The sequence below is a fragment of the Monomorium pharaonis genome, chromosome 3 (assembly GCF_013373865.1).
Source record: "Monomorium pharaonis isolate MP-MQ-018 chromosome 3, ASM1337386v2, whole genome shotgun sequence".
In the NCBI taxonomy this organism is placed as follows: Eukaryota; Metazoa; Arthropoda; class Insecta; order Hymenoptera; family Formicidae; genus Monomorium; species Monomorium pharaonis.
The window spans coordinates 30,067,908-30,094,409 of record NC_050469.1 but is presented as its reverse complement, the minus strand read 5'-3'; the positions used below and the strand labels follow the sequence as shown (position 1 = coordinate 30,094,409).

At 34.2% G+C, this 26,502-nt stretch overlaps 2 protein-coding genes across 5 annotated transcripts in view; one reads left to right on the top strand and one right to left on the bottom strand.

Annotated features, from left to right (window-relative positions):
• The window catches only part of LOC105835030, a 249,792-nt gene that overhangs the window by 212,374 nt on the left and 10,916 nt on the right, over nucleotides 1-26,502 (bottom strand). The gene's annotated exons all lie outside the window — the stretch shown is intronic.
• On the top strand, nucleotides 19,465-21,077 carry LOC105833793. Its single transcript, XM_012675785.3, has 3 exons — nucleotides 19,465-20,358; nucleotides 20,633-20,673; nucleotides 20,745-21,077. The coding sequence occupies exons 1-3, from the start codon at nucleotides 20,243-20,245 to the stop codon at nucleotides 21,017-21,019; spliced, it is 432 nt and encodes a 143-aa protein (XP_012531239.2). The 5' UTR covers nucleotides 19,465-20,242; the 3' UTR covers nucleotides 21,020-21,077.

Here is a 26,502-nt window from a genome sequence, read left to right as displayed (position 1 = left end):
TGGGCGAAACGACAATAAATTAAGCTCAACGAGAACTCGAAATTGAATCAAACGTAGTAATCTCTAACGCAATTGATTTCAGCATGCTACTAACACCCTAAGCTATCCCAGGTAGGACGACTGTAGAAACGGTATCGGGGAATGGTCATCAAGGACAAGAGAGCGAAGGGATGGAGAGGATAGAAATATGCATCGCTATTGGCCAATATATATAGCCCATAACGATTATAATGATAACGTAAATTCCAGAGTCTCTATGTGTCCGATGTGTGTTACATCATCGTCGTCCAGGCCCTTATACAGACAAGCCCGTTTATAGGCAGTTGTTATTGCCTACCGATAACAATAGTGATTTATTCGTCATTAAATCTCGCAGAACGTAATAATGAATTATTGCGGCACGGGCATGCGAAGTAACGCCTGCTCCTTACAGACTTGAATTATAAAATTTTGATTAAACCGTCGAATTTTACTGAACTTTTAAAGGCAAGTCCTTTCCCCTCAATATTCTCAGTATGCGTATGTTCTTTACATTTAATCGAAAACGTTACAAGCTTCGGTGACGATAATTAATGGCTCGGCCACGGAATAATTTCCAGGTAACAGATTAGCGAAATTTTTGTGACGGACGCACGTACGAGTTGCAGGTATTTCCTAGGTGGATGCCGACGACGCTCTAACACAATGTGGTTAACAAGTATGTGATTAACGAGCTAGCTCGTTAAATGACTCGCTGTTTATACCATATACCACTGTCGCGGCACTAAATCGGTCGGACCGTTTAAATATCGGCCGGTGCCATAGTGAATTCCGGAAACGAGCGCGATTTGCCAGGATCTGCTAGATTTACTAAGCAATGGCCTGGATAATCCGTCGCGTTTACTGCTGTATCTACCACCTAGCTCAATGTACAGGTACATGGTGCCTGTGTCACGTTGTAAGTACAATACTGCATAGTATCAATATGTAGTACCATGTCATTTATACCATAAAATGTACGAGATTTTGCGTTATTTTATTAAAAATATTTTGTAATGGCATTTCGTGTTGTGTAATAATGTGTAAGTATGCGAAGTAAAATGAAAATTATGGATATCAGCAAGAGCATCGATCTTCGTGTTACATAATGATTAAAAACAATTAAGAGAAAAAAAAATTATGGATCCAAACAACGGCAATAAAAAGCAACAACTAATTTAATTCGGCAATAAAAAAATTTACGTTTCTAAAATTAAATTTACGTTTCGTTCACATTCCAGCAACAAATTGCATCTCGAGTATGCAATCTCGTCATGATAACGAAATTCTCGATCTCTCCCGTTCAGGGCTGCGCGCGTCGCTATATATCTTTCACGATCCGTTCTCAATCATGTAGGTCAATTGGTTTCTGGTTCGCGTACGTTCAAACTAAACCGTCGTATACCGGGACACGTCGTATAATCGCCGAAACGCGACAAGGACAATTAACCTTCCGCAGCAACGCGAACGCCACGCCGACTTTCCAGCGTCATCATTTACACGGCCCTTGCCGGATCCCATCTCGGGCGAGGCGCACAGATGCGACCACTCGACTAGAGAGTATTCACTCGTGGACACGCGGCGAGGCATCGTGGCGCGCTGCGAGATACTTCTCTTTTCGTCAGAACCTCTCGTCAGCCATGAGCACGACGCGACAGCATACCGGCAATTAGAGTTTAATTACAAGCATCTACGTGGAACGTAAAAGCGCGTCGGAAAACGCACGGAGGTGCTGACGGTGAAGAGGAAAATCGAATGACGAGGACATGGAAGAGAAAGGACGGACTCTCTGTCCTATGAACGACGTTCTTGAAATATTCGAATGCACCATACAACAAATGCGAATTATACATGTAGTACGTGTACTAAAAGAGAGCGAAATCGTCGAACATCTCGTATAAAATATAAAATAAAGGAGGTATAATACCCATATGTATACCCTGTCGGTTTTCCGACGTCTTAACTCGTACTTTGCATTACGTGGCCCTTTTCGTATGAAATTTGTATAGAAAAACTTTGCGCTCCACTATATTCGATATGATATTTCAAATAAATTCAAACACGACGTAACATCTAACGGAATGCGGGGCAAACAAGGGAAGTGTATATCTTTCGTTGGAAAATAATCATTTTATGAAGAAGATTAATAATTTCTGCGCATCGTAATCTAATTACGCATGGCGTGATACGCCTCGCCTCTGCCATCCTGAAAGACACGGAAATAAACTAGAGACGAGAGGAGAGAAATTCCAGTCCCGAACGTAGCGAAACACGTTTGCGAGCGTGTCTAACGTATGTTGTCAAAGTGGGAATCAACGACCGTTGCATCTGCATAATCAGAGAGGACGCAGCGACACGAGGGTTATAAATGCATTTGGTTTTAATACCGAGGATTATTCCTCTGTTTTATGCGCTCTTTTTCTCTTATTTCTAGTTATTCCTTCGTCGTATCCACTCTCGAGCGCTCGGTCGTACTCGGTAAAAAAAAAAAAGGAAAAAACAAAATAAACTGTCTGCGTTATTCCAGCTGCTACGCTTTTAAGATAGCTGAGTAAGTATACTTAATTGCTAATTACACGAAGCGAAATACTTCCAAGTGCCATTCACTCGCGGAAATTTAAATAGAGACGGGTGCGTAGGGGAGAAATCGATACGCAAATATCTGATTACTTCTCGTAAAGCTGCGTTAATAACGTTTCGCAACAAGTTCCCCTCGACAACGTAATAACGTGTAATCGATGAAAACAAATCGGGACCGGAAATTCAAATTTGCGACAAAGTAATCAGAGTTGCAAAAGCTTGAGCTATAAAAATACGCTAAAGTGAAAAATAAACAGAGCATACAAAGAAACGCTACGCGCAAGCGCGTCCCTAATTTAGATTCGCTGATAGAGCGAACATATATAAATACGGAATACCGAAAATGGCGGCAGCAATCGTAATCCGCACCTTTAAAGCCATGCGAAACTATTACACACGAAAAGCGCGCAATCTCGCGTGTGCGAATTGCATCAAATGCCGCACTAACGCTTTACGACGAGCCGATATATATACATGGAGTTTCTCAGAGAATTCCTCGAGCGTCGTGCCCTAAGCTCAGCCGCGTGTTTTGTTACTTACCGAAGATTACCGGCTTACAAGAAACCTAACGGCGGTAGAAGCGATCCGCCACCCTACAACCCTCGAGTATCCCCCTCGTCCTCCATCCACAACGCTATTCCGCCTTCTCTACGGCCTTATCACACCCGGCTTCGCCGGCGTTCTCGTGGAACAGGGAGGTTACAAAGGGGCTGCAGGCGAAGTGGCGGGAGAGAGACAGAATAACGCGCCCCTAAGTGTACTTACTGCAAAGACCCGAAATTGGAGAACGATGTAAATCACTTACGAGATACACTGGCGCGAGCGCGCTCGAAGAAAAGCAAGACGCGCCGCCATTTATCGTCGGTGCGATAATTCGCGCGGCTTCGTGCCGGAGTTTCCTGTCTTGCGGGACTGTATCGGCACTAGCAGTCTGGAAGGGGAGGAAAAAGGAATTTGGATGGCGCGAGGCGAGCGGACGTCGGAGCAAAAAGGAATGTCTCCGAGTAATAAGCGCAGCAGATTGTTACGCTACGAGATTAGAAATGTAACAGGGACATGTGGATTTTGTTACAACAGACTTACTGGTCTATCAAACCTGACGGCGTTCTCTGAAATTTCACAATTACAGCGCTCAGATTCAAATAAATTATTGAGCAATTTACTAAATACAGCAGGTTATTACAAATGTTATAAAGAGCTTAGTATTTTATAGTTTAAATGTTTTTCCGTACAAAAAAAAGAGTTGTGTACTTAAGGGGATGCTAGAGTGATGGTCAAAACTGATCAAGATCGATAGTTAGTGCATCATTAACAAAATTTCATATGTATTTCTTTTCGTCCTTAGTATAAAGTCCACACAATACATCTGAGATATAATCAGGTATCTTTATGCTTACAATTTTTAATCAATTTTGAGATATTTTATTGTCAAATATTCATAGAATATCTGGATATTATCTGGAAAAGGATATTTCTGCAACATTTGCATATACTATGATCGATAACAGTTAAACTTTTGATTTTATTTAAGCTTGCTTTATGTTTATTTTGAGATCTATTTCATAATCAACAAGACAATTATACAACATATATCTTATAATAAACTATCTTAAATATAAAAATTAAAGACAAGATCAAACATAAATCAGATATCACATTTAAAATAAAATTATCATAACTTTTTAGTAACTTGAAGATATCTCAGAAACATTCTTAAGATATTTTAACAGTGCTATGCAACAAATATTTTAATATATAGATATTTTAAAAATATCTATGTCATATATCATTGTGTGAGCAGTTTACAAAGCTGAAATTAATACGTATACTTTAATTCTAGAAAGATTTCCAAATCTATGAAAGAAGTACGTACAAAATCTAGTTACAAAAATTTTCTTCATAAGTTTGGAAATTTTTCCTTTTCTAAAATTAAAGTGTATGTATTAATATCAGTCTATAGATTAGACTTTATATCAAAAACAAAAAATTTTCAAAGTTATAAAAAAATAGATACAAAAAATAGATACAAAATTTTGTTACAAAAATTATCGGTAAAACAGACGATTTCAAGCATCCCTTTAAAAAGATGCTGATGACGATCTGTTTTATCAATTAAACACTATATATTTCAGACAAAATAATCTTTTAGTTGATCACACAAAATTCTTAATAGGTGTTTCATATACTGTTTATATGACGGAGTTAACAATTCTTTATTACTCCCGCAGTGACGCTCTTCTGATTCGAACATCGGAAACAATAGAATGCGAACGGCTCAACCGTTGGATAGTTAGTGTGTGAAAGAGAGAGAGAGAGAGAGAGAGAGAGAGAGAGAGAGAGAGAGAGAGAGAAAGAGCTATCGATCCCGAAAAGCTCCCTCAAGTCGATTTGAAGCAATGAACGGTCGTACGTGGTAAAAAGCGACAGGTATTAAATCATCGTTGTTACTCTCCTTTTTCAATTATACCAGCTCTTCGATAAATCTAAGTACTATGTCGATGCGTCGCATCCTGTCCCATCGGATGCGAGAGAAACCACCGGCTATCGATTTGATTTACCTAATGGAAAATGTTGCCAAAACGGATTACATATAACTCAAAAATATATTGGATAAATTAAAATATTTCTCTTTTGTGTTATTAACAGATATAGCAATATTTAAAGAAAAATACTATTAACGGAAAGCAATATGTGTGGTGAATTCATTTATATTATCGGACAATTTTGTTATTTTTTTAGCATAAAAAATTATATCTTATACTTTGCATATAACAATTTCAAAACACCTTGCATATAAATTGTTTTCTCATCTTTGATATTTAATATTAATATTAATATTTTGTAAATTGAGAACGTGTTTTATTAATATTTTTTATATTTGTTTTCTTAAATAATATTTTAATCTTTTTCTGTACAGTACAGTATTTAATAACATATGTTTTATTATAAGTATTTCATTACAGTATTTAATTATAATCTTTATTGAGCCTGATTGATTCTTATAAATTTTTTGTATCCGTAATTGTGTTATTAGTATGTTTTAATAAATATATTTCTTATCTTACAATAAATAGTAAAGATGTGAGTTTAAGATTCTATAAAAGTATCTTTTTATAAAAAAATGCGTCAGATGTTTCAAAAAGCATTTCGAAAACTATATTGTGTAACAAGAAAAGCGTTAATATACATTTCAACAAATTAAAAAATAATTATAAATTAAGATTTGTATTTTTGTATTATTTTTAGAGTAATCACGCACACATTAAAATATTCCCAATAATAAACTTACATCTTTTATTGTGCCTGTGTGAAGTTAGCACCGCATCTTTCAAAATTGTAAGTTTTATTAAGAGTACTATTTGCACCCCAAAGAGTACTAGAGTTCCTGATAGGTATTAGCAAGAGTACCGCCGAAATACTTAGAGAAATTGCAATTTAAAAATATGAGGTGCTAACTTCCCGTGGCACCGCAACATGAAAAATATATTGTTTTAAAGATCCTATCTTAAAGTACTCGAAAAGTACTACAGTTCCTGATACATTTTAACAATAGTACCAACCGCCAAATATTATAAAAAAATTATTGAAATTTGGAGATGGCACCGCAAAATAAAAAAAATATTGTTTTAATGATCCCATCTTAAAGTACTCAAAAAGTACTAGAGTTCCTGATACATTTTAACAATAGTACCAACCGCCAAATGTTTTAAAAAAATTATTGAAATTTGGGGATGGCACCGCAAAATTAAAAAATCATTCTTTTAATGATCCTATCTTAAAGTACTCGAAAAGTACTAGAGTTCCTGATACATTTTAATAATAGTACCAACTAATAAATACTGAAAAAAAAATTTTTTTAAGATTACAGCCTATCTTTCATAAAAGTGGCCGTAACTCCTTTGCCTTTAATTTCACAGCTTTGTGCCTTAATAACTTTCGAAAGTACTCGCTGGGGTGCCAAAAGTACTCCAATCAAAACCCGAAAATTGTAAAAAAATTTTATCTTTCTAAGGGACTGACTGTATCTAAAAGTAGCCGTAACTCTTTTGCGTCAAGTTTCACAGCTTTGTGCCTTAATAACTTTCGAAAGTACTCGCTGGGGTGCCAAAAGTACTCCAATCAAAACCCGGAAATTGTAAAAAAATTTATATATATATATATACATAAATACAAGTTTTTGGAAAAAATAGATTGATATATAACGTACAATTTGCCGACCTTTTAAAAGTTGAGGTACAAAGCTATAAAATCAAAAACAAAAAAGTTACGGTCACTTTTAATTATGTTAAGTCCTCGAAAGAGATACAATTTTTTCACAATTTCCGGATTCTGACTGGAGTACTTTTGGCACCCCAGCGAGTACTTTCGAAAGTTATTAAGGCACAAAGCTGTGAAACTTGACGCAAAGGAGTTACGGTCACTTTTAGATACAGTCAGTCCTCCAGAAAGGTGAAATTTTTTTTACAATTTCCGGGTTTTGATTGGAGTACTTTTGGCACCCCAGCGAGTACTTTCGAAAGTTATTAAGGCACAAAGCTGTGAAACTTGACGCAAAAGAATTACGGCCACTTTTAGATACAGTCAGTCCCTTAGAGAGATAAAATTTTTTTACAATTTCCGGGTTTTGATTGGAGTACTTTTGGCACCCCAGCGAGTACTTTCGAAAGTTATTAAGGCACAAAGCTGTGAAACTTGACGCAAAAGAGTTACGGTCACTTTTAGATACAGTCAGTCCCTTAGAGAGATAAAATTTTTTTACAATTTCCGGGTTTTGATTGGAGTACTTTTGGCACCCCAGCGAGTACTTTCGAAAGTTATTAAGGCACAAAGCTGTGAAACTTGACGCAAAAGAGTTACGGTCACTTTTAGATACAGTCAGTCCCTTAGAGAGATAAAAATTTTTTACAATTTCCGGGTTTTGATTGGAGTACTTTTGGCACCCCAGCGAGTACTTTCGAAAGTTATTAAGGCACAAAGCTGTGAAACTTGACGCAAAAGAGTTACGGCTACTTTTAGATACAGTCAGTCCCTTAGAAAGATAAAATTTTTTTACAATTTTCGGGTTTTGATTGGAGTACTTTTGGCACCCCAGCGAGTACTTTTGAAAGTTATTAAGGCACAATGCTGTGAAATTAAAGGCAAAGGAGTTACGGCCACTTTTATGAAAGATAGGCTGTAATCTTAAAAAAATTTTTTTTTCAGTATTTATTAGTTGGTACTATTATTAAAATGTATCAGGAACTCTAGTACTTTTCGAGTACTTTAAGATAGGATCATTAAAAGAATGATTTTTTAATTTTGCGGTGCCATCCCCAAATTTCAATAATTTTTTTAAAACATTTGGCGGTTGGTACTATTGTTAAAATGTATCAGGAACTGTAGTACTTTTCGAGTACTTTAAGATAGGATCTTTAAAACAATATATTTTTCATGTTGCGGTGCCACGGGAAGTTAGCACCTCATATTTTCAAATTGCAATTTCTCTAAGTATTTCGGCGGTACTCTTGCTAATACCTATCAGGAACTCTAGTACTTTTTGGGGTGCAAATAGTACTCTTAATAAAACTTACAATTTTGAAAGATGCGGTGCTAACTTCACACAGGCTTTTATTGTTAATATATAAAAAAATCTTCCAAATATATATAAGTTACAATATGCTTATTTACGAGAAATAAATATAACTTTAGTTAATTGCATCAGTAGGATAGATATATTATATCAAATCTGTTGAGTTCTAAGTTTATATGTATATTAAAATCTTTTACTTAATTCACACAATGTTCCAAGCTTAATATTTTCAGAATCTTCAAAGAGAGATTAATAAATACAAGTATAAAAATTTGTGACTGAGCAGAAATATTTTTCCTATATTTTATGACATCTAACGGAAACTCTTCCGAAAGCGTAAAATCTACAGAAATTCCTATCAAGTAACGATCACAGAAACTCACAGAATTGAAAAAATGTAAATCATTGTTTAAGGAAACTGGTTTACTCAGGAAAAAATGGATAAGAAACTACTCCGCGTACGTACGCATGAGATCAGATTGGTAATTCATAGTTAGACTCTAAACTATGTTCCAAACTTGTTCTAGTAGTTGCCCATAGCTCCGTAAACAGGTCAGCGTGGAGAATGACAAGCTAACTATAATCCTATCACATACTGAAACTTGCATGGAACAATACCCAAAACATAATTTATTCTTAAAAAGTTTGCACAAATAACTGCTTAAAAATTGCGAATTTAATTTATCTTTAATAAATATGAAAAATAATAAATAAATAAATCTATATCTGTAAAAGTAGCTTATTATTTAAAATTATTTCCAAAAGTCTAATTAATTACTAAAAATCAGACATTTTCACAAAAATTAAAAAAATAATTACGTGGAATACTTATTAAATATTTTATAATTTATACTTATTAAACATTTATATGATTATCTTGTAGATAGATTATAAAATGTTACAATATTGTGTAATTACTTATTACTGATAATGTGCTTAACTTCTTATTCATATTACTATAAAACATATGTGGAATATTTGAAATATTTTACAGCATTCTATTTATTCCTTGGTTTTGTTCTAATTTCTCATTACAAACTTACAGTTAAGTAGCAATGTTTGAAAATCAACTGTACGCATTACGAGAAAGCTCGAAGAATTTCTTCGGCTCACCTTTCTCGATATGCTAGGCGAGTTCAGAAAGTCCGCGCGATAGTAGGAAGAAAGAACTTAATCCAAATTGAAGAATAATATCGCTGGTTAATCTTAGTAAGAAAAAAAAAGAATCGTGGAAGAGGTAGAAAGTCTCTGAGAATACGGCAGTAAAGGATAGAATGAGTTCGCATTTAAATATTTCGAATGGAGACTCATTTGACGCGAAAGAAGAATGGAAGCAGTCGAAATGGCGATAAGAATTTTCTCGTATTTTCTTTTATAACATTTTCTGACTCTCTCTCTCTCTCTCTCGTACTTAGTCGTTCATTTATTTATTCATTCATGCGATATATCATTAAACAATCTCGCGAAATACATATACAAAATATTATTAATAAACGATCACACGATATATCATGCATAGCTTTCCATTACTTGAATTATTCAACCCATCAATTCGTTTGTTAGCTACATAATTAAAACTTTTTTGCTCCTTTTTATGTACGGTATAAAAAAATAACGTTTCAAAAAAATTTATGAAAAGATAGGGTAAACTCGGATATGATAGCCATAGTTTTTTAATGCAAAAAACATGCTTTTATTTTTATTATTTTTTAATAGCATTTGATATATTAGTTTACTAAAGCTTAAAAAAACATGTAACACTATTATCAATATTAAATGGAAAACATTTAATAAAAATTTTATATATTAAAATATTGAAACATAAACATTGGCCATCTTTCACAACTTTCAGGCAAAATTATCGCCATAGTATTATAATATAGTTGACCATACATATTTTATATAATTAACATTTATAAAATAATAAACAATTTATAATTTTACATATTTAATTTTATTGCCACATATTACGTATTTAATTTTACTTTTATACATTTTTAATAATAAGTGTTCATATAAGTTTAACATCTATTTAACTCACTGTCAATACTAAAAAAAAAGTATCTATAATAAATTTAATATTAGATGAGCAAGTTAAGTCTTGTCTTTTTTATTAAATGTATACATATATGTAAACTCTATACCCTGAAAAGTCAGTGAGCTATCTTATTCGAACTATGAGAGAATTTAAAAAATACAAAAAGAAATAAAACATATAATTATACATTATAATTTACATATCTTCGTTATGTATCTAACGTTAATTGTGACAGTTCAACTATAATTTATTCAACGTTGTAGCAATTTTTAATTAACATATAAAAAACTTTGGAGTCAAAAATAAAAACGTGATATAATATCCATCATATTATTATTTCAAATAATATACGCACATAAACTACAGTAAATATCGATTATTATTAAAGATAAGTACAAGAATACATTATTAACAATTATTGGAAGATTTATAACCATTGGTCATCTTCTCTGTGTGGCCATCATACCCTAATTCACCCTACTGTCTGCAGAGAAAAAAGTCCTTCTCTTCTGTAATTATTTTACAGAGGTAAGCGATCATAAAATCGTCTCTAAATTTTGGTTCTTCGGAATTTAATATCGTAATTACTGTCATTGTATATCATATACTAAAACTATAGACATACGCATAAGTAGAGTTGATTATATATTGAGTCATTCAACTCAAGTTCGTGAGCGTAGGGTGTATAATTTTGAATAATTCCAATAATATTCAGTACTGTAGCACAAGTTAGTTCGATGATATAGATGGACAAACTAATTTCTACTCAATAAAGCACAAATCTGATTAAATTCATGTAATGCAGTATTGTCAGTTCGAGACACCTTGCGCGTAAAATTACATTCACGTTGAAGCCCGTGATCGACCTTCAAGAAAGCGCTGATTAACCCTTTAAGGCCCGATTTCGTCGATTAACTTTGGCCGTAGTTTAACTGATTCTTTATCTCTTTACTGTTCTAGTTTCAGAAAGGAACAAAGAGTCAGTTAAGCTGAGGCTAAAGTTAATTAAGAAAGTTAACCGTCTTAAAGCAATTATCCGTAAAACTGTACAGAGTGCGTTGCTCGTAAGAAATTGAAATACATTTAACGCGCTTCGCAATATGATTCTTACTATTTTTTTTTTTTACTCTCTTTCTGTACTATATGAATATCTTAAAACGGAAATAAATTAACAAAAATATGCTATATCTTTATTAAATATTTGAATTCCTGAATAAAGACGTAATAATATGCAGAACCGTGTGGTACATATAACTTAGAATTAGTCAAATAATAGTAGTCGTAAATTAACTTCTACAACGCGGCACGATAATCCATATATTAGCTATACATTGATTTATGAGGTAACATTGCCAACAATTTCTCTTCCGATTAAACAATTTATATATCACATCGAGAAATTCAATACTCTCTACTATTAGGACAAAGATGTCGCACACACAAAAGTAAGAAAACAGCAAAGTGACTTAACGCTAAGAAATGCTAAAACTATTAAAATAATTAAAACAATTCAGATATTAACAATTAAATATTAACATATTACTTATTAGATATAACATATTGCTTGTCAATATAGATCCATGTCCAACAGATTTTAAATTTTGCAAACAAGTTCAATGTAGATATGCATGCACGCTTGATTAAATACTTATCGAAAATAGATGGCCAACGAAAATTCAATCTTTATTTACATGAAGTGGCGATAAACGATCCTTTGTTGCACGGATTAATCAAGTATGTATAGAGGTTTTTATGTTAATCGTATAGGCATTATTACGTTATAACGAATAATTTCCGTCTGGTGTAACTGCGTCCGTCAAAAATATCAAAAAAATTTTATAAAGCCAAAATTTGGCTTGTACTTTCTATTAAAATTTTAAGCATTTAACTTCGATACATAAACACAATTTTACTAAACAAAATTATTAGTTAAAAAATTAATTAACAAATTTTGCATCGCATATTTAAAATTAAGAAAAAAATACTCCTCAAAAAACTTTAAAGATACAACATACGATGTGTGGCAGATTTTATTCTCTGATGATTAGGCTTTATTCTCGTCTTTGATATAGAAACACGGTTGAAGGCTTTCATTCGAGTTCGATTTAACTTTGTCGCGCACTAGCGTACTGTCGGAAGTTAAATTACCAGTAGAATCGACGAACGGAGTTGTATCACGTTTTAACGAGAAATACTCATTCGAGAATCAGTGATACAAAAAGATTATTGCAATCATAAATTAATATGTTATATAAATAATTTTAAAACGAAAATCAATAATAATAATTAATAAACTAAACAGTTCATTATGTAAAAATAACACAATCAACTGAAAAACGATCTTAAATTATCAGAACTGAATGTTTACTTAATATACTTTTTATATAAATTTATTTACATTTTCTTCATTTTTCAAACTGCGCGTCAAGTAATTTTGATCTTGAAACAAAGTTAAATTAAATCGGAATAGTGATATTACAATATTAAATGATACAATATTAATTGATATTCAATTTAATAATAATAATTAAGTAAAAAATATATAAATTTATACAAAAGATATTAAGCATCAAAATCAGCTGTAAGAGAGTAACATGAAATCTTTTTTTAATAAAAAAATAGCATTGCAAATGATGATTTTTGCAGTGTCACAGCATTTAGAAATACATGAGAAAATTTTCGCAGAATAGGAAGCCGTGAAAACAGTTCATCTGTCAATGAGAGACTCTCACCGAGGTGATTGCTAGTTAATAAGAAAGACAAGGGCTTTGATATATCAGAAAAAAAACTCTTCGCGATTTTCACTTTTTTTCTTCGAATGGTGCTCATCGAATCAACCCATCGACATCATTAGCCGATGTCGTCCGAGGTACTGGTATCGATTTCGAATCATACCAGCAAGCGGATGGAGAAATTTAATTGGGGGCCACGTAATTCCCAACTCAATTCGAGCGCTTGACTGTCACGAAAAAAATACCGGCGTCGAGCTTGCGAGGAGTCAAAAACTGCCAGTAAAATCGCTCGAGGGAAAAATTTTCCCGTTAAAGCGGCAGCCTCCAAGATCGCCCGTGTCGATCGCCGTGCTGATTACAAACATACTTTTTAATTACTTCGCGGAAACGCCGCGCAAAACTTTAAGTTCGATCTAACCCCAACATCTCCTAACACTTATTGCATGAAATAAAATATCGCGAAGCTATACTACAGCTAACTTTTTCTGCGAAACCAATAAATCGTCAATATGTACATAACGTATGCATTAACCCCCACACAATGTGTATATAACGTATGTATTAACCCCATCCACATAAAAAATGTTTATACACTGAAAGATTGTTTTGTTAACTAAATTTTTTTCAACTAGATTAAATTTTTTCAGTTCAACTAATTCATGTGTTTAATCAAAATACTTAAACTTTAATTCAATTCAATAGTATTTATATATTTGATTGAATATATATTTATATATTTGATTAATTCAAGTATTTATATATTTGATAATTTAAAAAATTTAATTCAGTTGAAAAATTTAGTTAAATTAACAATATTTTTCTCACTGTGGATAATGTGTATTGTACGTATGCACAATGCGTTTATATCTATATAAAACATAGATATTGAGTGCGTTGCATAACAAGTTATTTATTCCAAAATTATTAATCAACGGAAATACTAAAAAATATTAAAAAACATATGAGCCATCAAAACATTTTTTTGTATATACATTTTATAATAAATGTACAATTATTCATCTACGAATAGAGAAATGTGTTACAGGTTCTCCGCCATATATACATTCATCATTCCTTAAGTTATTTGCTACAGAGTCTATATGTCGTGCTGCCGATCCTCTATGAAAATCAGTTTTTCCATGTGCTGTTATAATACAGCCATTAAACGATTCAATTAACGGCCGTACTTTAAATAAATTAGTATTCAAGATTCCCACTACTCTTCCCCGAGGTCGAACGCAAAGTGAGTGCGGAAAGAGGAGATCATTAAATATTACGGACAAAGTACCCCGTTTACTTTTGCCGGCACGGAGGTACCAAGTGCGGAGAGTTGAAAGGAGAAAGAGAGGAATGGATGGTAGAGGTGAAATTGTAGGAATTGCAGAGCTCGAAATCGTCAAACGGAACGCTAAGGAAGCTCTTATCGGATTTTTCCGCGGCAAATCCCTTCGAACTATTTAAATCGCACTGCCAAGTATAGCACATACCCACGTAATTCGCCGGAACTATGCGGAAAGTATTCCGAGCGGAAACGAGGGAGCGAACTATTTTGCGTTCTATACGCAGCCGGGAGATCCGCCGACCGAGGAAAAGCCACAGTAACTCTCCGCGGCAACCTCGAACGAATTGAGACGAAATTGCTACGGCGGGAACGACGGCTTTATTCGAAATAGGATATTCCTGGAGTTTCCCGCCGGATATACGAAAGAGCACTTGATCACACAATTAATTATTTAATCAAGAGAATATCTCTATACACACAAGAACATCGCACTCTCCATTATAAGTATCAACACCCGCTAAGGGAATTTCATAAAAGAATTTGTTAATTAATTTTTGACATATGTATAAATTGGTTCCATTATAAATTGTAAATTATTCCATATTATTAATAATAGTAAATGTTCCACGTCAATTGTTTATTACCGTTGTCTGTGATAAATTAGTTATTTAGACTGATAAATTATATAAAATTTAAGTTAAATGATATCTGTTATAACTTTCGCGTATCTGTAACGTATTATATGCAAAGCAAATAAAAATATACGGAATTGTTGTATAAATTAAAACTTTGTGGCATGTGTAACTTTGGTGCAAACCGACTCGCTTATAAATACGTTTAAAATTACCAAACATTTTATTAAAGTTATTGTTATTTTAATTAAACAAATTGCACACTCAAACAATTTTTGACGCGTTATGTACTTTTGCAATATATTCGTTTGTATATAATTCATTCCTCTTATTCCTGATAGGTAACACACACATTTTCATATTACTTTATCGATATTTATAATATGATCTATCGCAGATAAACGTATAAACAACTTAAAATTAATCTTGATTTATTCAGTTCACTTAAACTTCAAAATCTCCGACAAAACCCGTTACCAAAGCTTCGAAGATTCCTTTACGACTCTTTCATTACCTTAGAAATTGCACGTCTTTAAAACTCTGGAACTTCTCACGGTAATTAAATCGCGACTCGAATCTCGGCCCGTTCGAATTATCCGACCGAAGTAATAATTTCCAAGCACCTATAGATAATCGATGACACGTCAAGGGTGCACGCGGCTCTGCACTTATACGTTACTGGAGAATTTTTCAAGCACGAACGGGATCAAAATAAATAACGGCGCGGCGTGTCTCGCCACTTAATCGGGGAGAATTTTTTTTACACGTCCATTCAGTCTCATTCGAATGGTGACAAGTAACAATATTGCGCGACGTCGTCCGCAGCCGGCGGAACCCCCCCCTCGTGTGACTGGTTTAAAAAGTAACAATCTGTGTTATGTAACTCGCGCACCGGTGGAACAAAAAAGCAGCCGATGCAGACACTCGCGACGGGCGCCGGAGACGAAAATGTAATGAATAACACCGAAGCATAAACGAGCAATCAGGAAACGGGAATAAAAGTAATAGACATATCTGTGTGGGATCATTCACGAGTGCTCGTTATCGCTCCCATCGAACTTTTATTGGCTGTCCCAGTTACAATAGCATACCGCTCGCTCCTCTTTTGCCAACGCGATTCTCTCAAATATGCCTGCCACCTGCCTGCCAATAACTACGATCACAGGTATACGATTTGCATTCGAGCGAATATGCCACGTCAGTCTCAATCAAAAAGTCTGAAAATAACGAAAACTCCGCGATTGCTTGGTCGAATGTGTACCGATCACTGTATTCTATCAAACGGAGAATTCGTTCATTCCCCCTTCCTATTCTCAGATAAATAAATGCGATATTTGCTATTCGTAACCGGTGTTACACATCGAAACCACGCGAATACAAATCTATGACCTGACAACAAAGCCAATGACTCGATGAGATATCGCGCATTCAATTAGTTATTTTCATATCACACGCATCGATATTTTTAATTAAATATTAGTAATATCATTGTGCGCGGAAGTACAATACGAATATTGTTTATTTCGGATACACATGACATATAATTAAACACAAAAGTAAGTACAGATTATTCGTTCAAATACCAAAGTAATCAGTCTTGCGCTTAGATAATTTAAATTATCTAGATAATGCTAAATTGCATGCAAATAATTATTTTAGAAAAGATAATTTAATTTTAAATTTAATCGAAAAATAAATTATCATTTCATCTTGATAATTTTGAGATAATGTTGCGATTGAACATGACAATTTAAGAGATATAAAGAAATATATTCAGATCTTTATAAATCTTTACTTCTTAAAAAGAACTCTTCAAATAATTCAATCTGACAAAAAATGCTTCTCTATTAAAACATATTTCTCTGAATATTCTGAATCGGTATACAAACAAGAATCAAAATTGAAAAATGTGAAGAAAATATATAACTCATATTATAATAACTCTGACAAAATGTTTTGTAAAAATTTTTAAACCACTTATAGTTTTGAAGCAATTTGCACATTGCATTATTAATTTCTGATCAATGCAATCTATTATTATTGAAAAAAATTCTTCCTCTTTGTTAAAATAAATAGTAACTTGAAGGTTGAAACTAAACACAATTCATATTCGTTCACATTATAACTTAAATAATGTAAAAAAGCTAACACTTATTTTATTTAAGATAAAAATAGAAATAACAGACATTCTAAATAGATGAGATAAAGGTACCCCTCCACCGAAATAATTATCTAAATTATTTTATACAGATAAACGGCAAACTAAAAGTAACTAAAATAACTAACATTTTATTTTGTAATAAAATATTGACAATGACAGATGTACAAAAAAAGAGTTAATCACTTTTACAAGAAAAAATATCCAGCACGAAAGTTAAAAGACGAATAAAGTACTTGCAATTGAATCCGAAGCTAGTACGCTATTTAGTCTCATCGATGTTATCTACGAGTGTATCGCTTTCTGTCTTTGCGCTCTAGACATATTTATCATTTGGCACGCGGTGCTCGCTCGCGTCCCCGACGGGAATCGACCGCGCGAAAACAAATGTCCCAAACATATATCCGTCGGCGGGCACTGCGAGCCGGATCGATGTTCCGATGTGCCATTTTGATCATGAAAATGCGTTAAAAAGGACGAAAGAAAGTTATCGGAATCGCCGAGTATAAAAGGCAGACTGACGAAACTAAGAAGCGGAAAGAAATTCTGAGCTTTTTGTGAGACGATCCCTCGTACCGCATCCGAGTCACGCGCCATCGACGAAATCTCCGCCGTGAACCCTCGCGCGCGTCACAATAAGCCTTAAACTTTGTGCACGATATGAGCACTATATTACAGTCGAATTTCAAGCCGCGGATACGGGAAGCCTTGTCCTCCCCCGATATGAGTATCGTTCAAACGATTTATTGTTAATGTGTTCGTACAATGCATTTCCCCCCCAAGTTTACAGTTATAAACGAAATACACGGACGCGAAATAAACGGACGTTAAATTGTTTGCGATTTGATAATCTCGCGAAACGACGTGAACCATGCCGCACTTGCTGCAATTTACAATTTATAATTTTAGAGTTGATGTCGGTAGAAGAGTACTGGTCCATTACAACAACGAGCGCAATTGAGTATGTTGCATTTCAAAATTACGAAGCAAACATAAACGCGCAGGCAAAATGCACACGCGTGCAACAAAGATTATATTGCGGAAACTATTTGACATTTTGAAATCCTCTTTGCAGTAACCGTGTCGACTGTACAATGACCGATATGAAAGGAGTTATTAAAGTTAATGAATTTCATTTCAACGATGATACACGCTAAGTACACGCTAGACCATTTTTAGCTTTGTCCGCTTTGAACGCGGCAGATAAGCCAGCTGGAAACTAGTTACTTTGTGTGCGATCGGGCAGTGGCCCTGCCAGACCATTGTGGTGTTTACACGCGAAACGAAATACTCGTTTCGTGTCTACGAAATATTTGATATTGGTTATGCGTCGCATCATGGAAAAACTCCGTTATTCCGGCATAATTTATAACGTGACGTGACAAAACCGAGTAAATAGATAACCGATATTGAACGGGTTAACTGATACGTTCGGTATCATCACCGATGATATTCCAGTAATTCCGGGATACGCGCGAAAAAGAAAGCACATCGAATATCGAAGAGGCAGCAAAGAAATACTCTGCAGCTTTTTTTTTTGGCGCGCCGTCGTATGTATGTAAAAAAAAATATCTGTGATAAAAAGAAGGGAGATTGAAGAACTGTGTGGATATAGGAAGACGGCTTCTCCGGTTAAAGCCATCTGAGCGATATGGCGCTTGTGAAAAATTCAAGATCCAATTCACCTTTGAAATCTCCGGTGAACTATCGGAAAGTACAGTTCTCCATAACGGCACAGCGATTCAAGTGCACGCTGACCATTGTTTCTCAGTGGAGATTATAATGCAAAAATATAATTCCCGATCTGCTCCGCGTACTCTCACCGTCTCTCCTTTGCGGAGGGAACATTAAAGAACCGTTTCAATTTTCATTCAGCGTGAGTCAACTTTGTGCATTTCGAAATGTTTCGTAGCGCTCCGCTGACTGTAAATCGGCCGTTTGCTTTCCCGAACAAGAGTTAATTAGGAAAACAGATTTCGCTAATTTACTGTACTGTTACCCAGCTACGTCATCTTTTAATTTGTAAAATTATTATATTTAATAAACAATAGAAATGTGTCTATACATTTTAACGTCTTTTTGGACAATTGTTTAAGAAGAAAATAAATGGCTATTGAAACACGCCACACTGAGAAACAATGTGTGATACTTGTGTATCTATAACTGGATAAAATAATTATAATCAGAAATATTATTTTTATAGTAATTATTATTATTATGGTTTTATGGTACAACTTATCATAATTAAATCTCCATTTTGGTTATAACAACCATATCAAAATTGTATAGACCAAACATTGTGATTATGAGAGCTTTAATACAGTTTAAACAAACTATAATTTATATTGTTGGATAATTATAAGAATATGGTTGAGTTCAAAAACTATGTAAATTATATGGTATTATGGTTACTGCAATTTTTTTCTCTCACCATTCATCACGTTTAATTTATAAATTATATTCTATAATAAAATTTGCTTTTGTTTCTGAAGTTTAATTTTTCAAATATTCGTTTCTCTCTGACGAGAGTATTTCAGTGTCTCCACTTTAAATTTAATTGCGCCTTGGGAAGAGAGAAAGAAAGTACGCAATTGGCCGGAAAACATTGGCATATAGACTCTTATCAGAACTTACAGAGATAATCATTATAAATTTATGTACCTATTATGTTCAGACTCTAACCGACCTTTCTTTACATTCTTGTAAATTAATATCACTCCTTTTAGCCTTCCCTCTGCACAATTTGTATTAACGTTAATTAAATTCTAAATTTAACTCGCGACCGGAAAGCTCGCCTATCGCTTTTGCACTCCGGAAAGTACTTCGATTACGTCGATGTCTTGAACGAGCGTCCTTTACGGGGACACGTGAGCGCGGCTAAAGCGAAACAGCGATATTACGATGCCCGGCGCTATCTTCCGAGCATAAAGTAGTGCTCAACAACTGCGTTATGTACTTTACGTTGTCATTTCGTGCCGATCGTGTTCGTGGTGAACGCTACTGGAAAACTCACACACGTGTGCTTACGTATATGCCATATATATGTGGGCTTTAAGTCTACCGTTAAATGAAAAGTTCGATATGCGCACCGCCGCCGTTTCAAAGTTCTGCGTCGCAGTTCGGTGTTCGGTGTAGAGTCATTCGAAGCGTAACGCCCTCTTATAGCTCGAAGTTCCAGATTATTAAAAAAAAAAATCTATTTCGCAGAAAACTGCTATTCATTTAATTTCTATATGCGTATCGTGATATTCGGTTACCATCGATCTTTCATCGTATCGTTACGCACTTGTATAGTACGCTGTAAAATTTGTGACCGCTGTAATTCCACCGTTATCCGCATTAGGATCAGGTAAATAAATCAAATATTTAACGACAAATCCGCAACGTAAAGATAGATAGATATGCGAATTACACACAGAATGAGAGAGAGAGAGAGAGAGAGAGAGAGAGAAAGAGAGAGAATAATAATATGTTTGTCGCAAAAATTACTTACTTTTTGTTTCTTCATTATTAGTTATTTAAAAACTTTTTATTTGCCACACCCTTTTAGCTTTTTTGAAAACTATTTTTTATTAACAAAAAAAAAATAAACGCATTAAGTTATTAATCATTGTTATTTACAGAAATATCACAATTATGGAAACTAAGGAAACTATAAGACAAAGTAAGTTTTAATTGTTTCACAGGCTATTGTTGTTTTTTCTCACTCTTATCTTATATGTAAATTATGAACAGGAGAAAAAGGACTGTACAGTAATGTTAAAAATCAATTATCAAACAATATCGAAAAGAAGGAGAAGAAGCAAGAGCCACAAAAGAAAAATTTCAAATATTATCTTAATAGATTTAGATATTATCACTATTATTGTTCCGAAAAAATTAATTCCTTCATTGCAATAGTATGCATGTGGATTATTAAAATTCAGTTTTATTTAATGGGTTTTGGAATTAATGGGCTCCCTTCAATTCACGAAATTGAGAAAAATCATTTTAAAAATGATTCAAATTAGTACTATTATATTATTTCATAACTCTGATCAGATTTTATATGTACAATCTAAATATAAATATTTTAAAAAATAAAGGAAAAAATTCAATACGATATAGTTTTAAAAAATCAAGAAATAAATAGGGGGAAGGAAAAAGAGAGCAAAAGAGAGAGAAATGCCTTGACTTCGATTTTTCTTGTATTATTTGATTAAATATCTTTGACCTGATCTATTCGTTTCAACTTCCACGTTTCAAATATATTCGACTGTATTGCTGCTGCAGAATTTCAAATATTTACGAGTCGATTGTAAAAGATGCAGTCCAATCTCTGCAAGGTGCTACACGTAATGGAAACCCCTTTGAAAAATTCCTCAGTCTCTTGTTATCCGATAAAAGTTGCTGTGCTCGGTCACTCATTCGAACATTTCAAATGTTACTTACGAATTTCACGTAGCGCGCCATTCTTTTTTTCTAGCCCTACTTTGTCTCTCGAACATGAATACTCCAACAAGCAAACTTTTCTTTTCTGTTCAAGCCGCACGCGAGTAAATTGTTTAATTTATTTCCACATTTCACTGCGCATGTACTGACAAAATTCTTTCTAGTGCTTTTTCACGTTGTTTCGGATTAAAATTATTTATTTATTTTTCATATTATTCATACCGGTATTTATAATTTTTTTTTCCTTACATATACTGTAAATAAAAAATTTTTTAAACACTGTAGAAGGATGACTATGAGCGGTATTCAAAGGGAAAAGAGAGAGAAAGAAAGAGCAATCATCCTCCTTTCAGAATTAAAATAAGAGACAGTAAAATGATTATCACAGTCGATTGATGTCACAGTACAGTTATTATAGAATCGATAAATTATGTGACAAAATAAAGGAACAGAAGTTTATAATCTTATAATATTCATATTATATAAAATGCGTTGCAAACGTGTGTATAGTGCGTGTGTGAATAAACAGAGCACAAAAATTAGGTTTCCGTTAAAATTTTTGTATTTCCGTATGTTTATTTTTGTAATCGTAATGGCTAGATAAGTTTGTATGAATTCGTAAGTGAGAAAACGTATTTCTTTGTAATCTTACAGAGGATTAAATAAAATCTTCTACCATTACTATCACTAGCAGTAACGTTTATAGTCTCATCTTATATTTCAGATCGTTTTAAGATGCTATAGAAAAATTCATATTTAAAACTTAAGACTTGACGTCGCAACTACGAATCTATATAGCATTTAAAATAATCTTGAATATAAGATTGTATGAATATCGCCTTATGACGGACCAACGCGACGTTGTAATCTGGGATAAATGATAGTCGCAGCCTCTACGTAGAAAAGGTATGTCAAGACCGGATGGTTGGAAGGCTAGCAACAAAACGAATTCCTCTTGTGGAGGCTGAGTCCACAAAATCGTATCTACCGTAGACATATGTATTTTATGCCGAGCGTTATGGCCTCGCGGTTGATACTTGCATTATATCGTACATAGGGATATCTTCTATATAGTAAATGCAACAACGGGCAAGCGACCCATTTCTCCTTCGAGAAACATTCGGGAGAAAACAAAATATAAAACCATTTATTCTTTTCGAATGATTTTCGCGTTTAAAACGTTAAATTATCGAACACGTACAAAATACATTTCCTCGCTTATGTTTTTCATTAAATCTCTCATAATTTCGAAACATGAAGTCAAATTACATTTTGCAAATTATCTTCTTGTTTGTATCAGCCGAATAAAAAAAATTGTATAACAACGTAATAATATTGATTAACAATGAATTGAATACGTATATGAAAATAATAACTAACATTAAACAAAACGTTAATTGCATATATTTATATACTAAGTAGCGATGACATGTAAATTGGATTATTACGTACATTTACATTTATTAACCCTGATACACGCAATAATAGATAAATTATGAGTGACAAAACAATGAGACGCATAATTAATATCTCGGACGCTTTTATATATATAGACATTGTTTGATCTGAGCTAATTGAAATATTAATTGTGAAATATTATAAAGTTATTTTTTACTTGTGTATTAAATATAAGACAATAAATTTAAATATTAAAAAATAAACGTAATCTCTCTATACGGACTGAGTAATGGTATGTATATTAAACTATGTTAGTCGCGAAATTAAGTGTCGCCTTATCATTCGTTTAATCACGATGCTTTTATATCCTTATTGACAAATCGTGACGCGATAAAAGTTATCGCCATTCTGGAACTTTTCGTATTACAACTTTTAATATGCTATTCTCTCATACAACTTCGAAATTTATATATAGACATTATAATGCTTTTGCAAAAATAAATAATATATAATGTATAAATTATATGTCTCTGATGTAATGTGAATACATGTTTTTATCAGAAATTTTTGTACAACTAATCCATAGGATGTGCAAATTATATCGTATAACAGTTGAATATAATATTGGAACGCAAATCAAATATACAAGTATTTCTGTTGGTTTATACGTTTCATGGCTTTGATACACACATGCGCACAAAAATTTAAACGCACCCACGTCTCCTGCAGCCATCAGCATTGCCGGTACACCACCCCCTCCCATCTCTCTCTCTCTCTCTAGCATGATAATTTATCAGGATCATTCCGGTGGTCGCAGAACGCGAGCGTGAACAGGACACCCGGCGGATTTATGATAACGATAACATTGAATAATTCGTGGCAACGATTGATCGCATGGTCACGATGAGATGTACAACCGATGCAACGTTTCAGTGGCATTGCGCGGGCATAGGAATTAACGTACGACTAAGCATCTCAATAAACAGGAAATTTTATTAACCGACAACTTAACCAGAAAGGTGCACAATTTTAATCTAAATGATTGAAAAAAAAATCTCTAAAGTAATGCCTATAAACTGTAATCTATATGTGAGAATAATCAATACTGTAAATTTGGAATTAAAAAAGGTAAGTTTGATTAAAAAAAAAATCGCATTCTTATTCATTCATTTATTTAAATATTTTGGGAAGTGGGCTCTGTTAACTTCAATTTGTTCATTAAAACACTTATATTGCATCTATTCGTTTCATAGGCGACAAAAAAAAAGAAGAGCTTTCAACATTTCAAAGGTCGTTATTACGATTCGCAGACATTAAAGTTACAAACGACACGTCGACCCACGCGGCTCGATTTCCACGTATAACTCCGACATATATCACGCGAAAGCTCGCCTCTCTACGTGGGTGGAGACGCGAGAGTAACTTCCGAAAGACCGATAATCTTTGCCTTAATTGAATAGTGAGGGAGGAGGGGAAACAATGATTCAAATGTTTGTGACGCACCCCATTTCACGCTTTTCAGAAACTATTCAGAAGATAAGAGGAGAGGGAGAGAGAAGAAAAGAAGAGAAAATAAAATGTCTTTGCAAACACAATAGTGAAACAAAAGTAGAGGTAAAAAGAGACAAACTATAAAAAATTACTCTAGTGAAAATTGTTTTCAGAATTTTCATACAAATTAAAACACTCTTCAGAAATACTGGACAAATCTACATTTTTCAAAATGTCTCATATATATATATACATATATAAATTCTAAAATATTTTAAGATTTATTTTAAAAAAAGGAATTTGCTTAAAAAATTTTATAAGATGCAGAAATTGTTTAAAATATTGATATTTACATAAAAAATTCTAAAAAATAATGTAAAATTCCAAGATAATATAGATTTTCTCAGTATTTCTGAAAAGTGTTCCAATTCGTCTAAAAATTATGAGAAAAATTTTCACGAGAAAAATTTATTTAGCGAGAGGCTGCTATAAATTCCCACTACGTCACGATTTGTAGGTGTACTGCCAGTAATTACGCGTCACCAAACGTAGCAATGTTTTGCGTTTTATCTCACTGCCTCGCTATCTCATGACTGTTAACTGCTATGTTACATTCCACAAACGGGAGTCGTATGTCTCGTCGAAATCGAGAGATCTCCGAAGCAATCAGCCACGATTTGCTACCGTCCTGATCACATTCGAAGGATAAATGGTGCATACAACGGTCCTTGTAACAATATTCTACAAACGATGTACATTCAAAATAAAGCTTGCAGTTGATAACTTAATTAAATAGAATAATAAAACAGACATTTTATCATTATACAATTATTCTTTTTTTTTTTCAATTTATACTGCATATATTATCATAAAAACTCTGCTCTATTTCAAGATGCGATATGATGAATAATGTAGTTTTGCAATTAATACTTATACAAGAAAAAAACTGTGAACTAAACTATCTCAAAGTTGAGAGTCTCATCAAACAAAGTCAAAAATTGGGTCGGTCCGTCCTAAAGATACGGCACGACAGAATCGGCGGCGAAAGAAAGGGAGGCCAGGAGTTTACGAATGCGGAGCGGAGTTGAAGAAGGCGGTCGAAAGAAGAACGACGGAACCGGAGACCACTTAAGAGCGAAAATTTTCGTTCTAAAGTCGACAAATAAATAATTCTCGAACGAGGCATTGCCGTAGAGCAAGGGACCCACCTTTCCCTGGTATGAACCCGGCCACCTCTCCGTCCTCCTTTCGAATTGTGTAGGATGCAGGGGTGACTTTCCCCTTCCTATGGGACAGCCGCCCTTATCACCCATTGATTTACATCTCCAGTTGTTCCTGCGGGAATCCGCCTACCTGTCGCACTCTTCTCCCCTCCCCCCCCCCCTCGTTGCCCTGTTTTTCTTCGGCGATGCGCCGCACCGTCTGATTCCCAGTTTTATTTTCTCTTTCGCCAGCCCCAGAGGCACCCTCACTCGTTTCCACGAAAGCCCGTCCAGGATTTCCCGGATACAGAGTTCGCGGTGCACTTTATTATCACGTTAGACGGGAATAAATTAAGCAAACGATGCGCGCGCGCCTGCGATCCTGGCGTCCGTACAAGATATTTTACTTGTTTTTGCGACGCCGTACATAAATCGTGTGAATATGCTAAATCGAGGCTTTCTCGAGGGAGGACTAGCAACGAAATGGTCGCTGGGTATAAAAATGTAGACGCACAATATCGCAAAGCAGCTGCGAAAGGGACCATTGGAGTAACAGACACAGCAACAGTATTGAATTATTTTCAGATCTTCTATTTTCACGGGGATAACACTCGATCTTCGTTCACTTAATCCACGCTTTCCTTTACATTTCCAATCGCCACATACTATTCGTGTCTGCGACAGCGAAACAACGAGAACAAAATACTTGTGTCCTGACGCGACGAAGAGCGATACGGACAATCAGTTTTCAATGCGGACGCCCTTTCAATGTGCGTGATTCGAAGCGGAAAATTTCGTCGATACGTTACGTGCGTTACAAATTCGGAATGAGAAGATCTTAAGAAGATGAGTTTCATTAAAGAAATGCCTCATTAAGAAATGGCTCTAACCGCAGAATTCTAAACCCGGTGTGAGAAAGCATAGAGTGAGTATCTCATTTAGGATAATTAATACTTCTTACACGATGAGCC

What these genes read in the sequence shown, in the direction of transcription:
- LOC105833793 (XM_012675785.3), top strand. Translation starts at nt 20,243, where the DNA reads ATGCGTATCGTGATATTCGGTTACCATCGATCTTTCATCGTATCGTTA. An exon ending in GTTATCCGCATTAGGATCAG is followed by an intron (nt 20,359 to 20,632) that starts GTAAATAAATCA and finishes TGTTATTTACAG; the next exon opens with AAATATCACAATTATGGAAA. An exon ending in TAAGGAAACTATAAGACAAA is followed by an intron (nt 20,674 to 20,744) that starts GTAAGTTTTAAT and finishes AATTATGAACAG; the next exon opens with GAGAAAAAGGACTGTACAGT.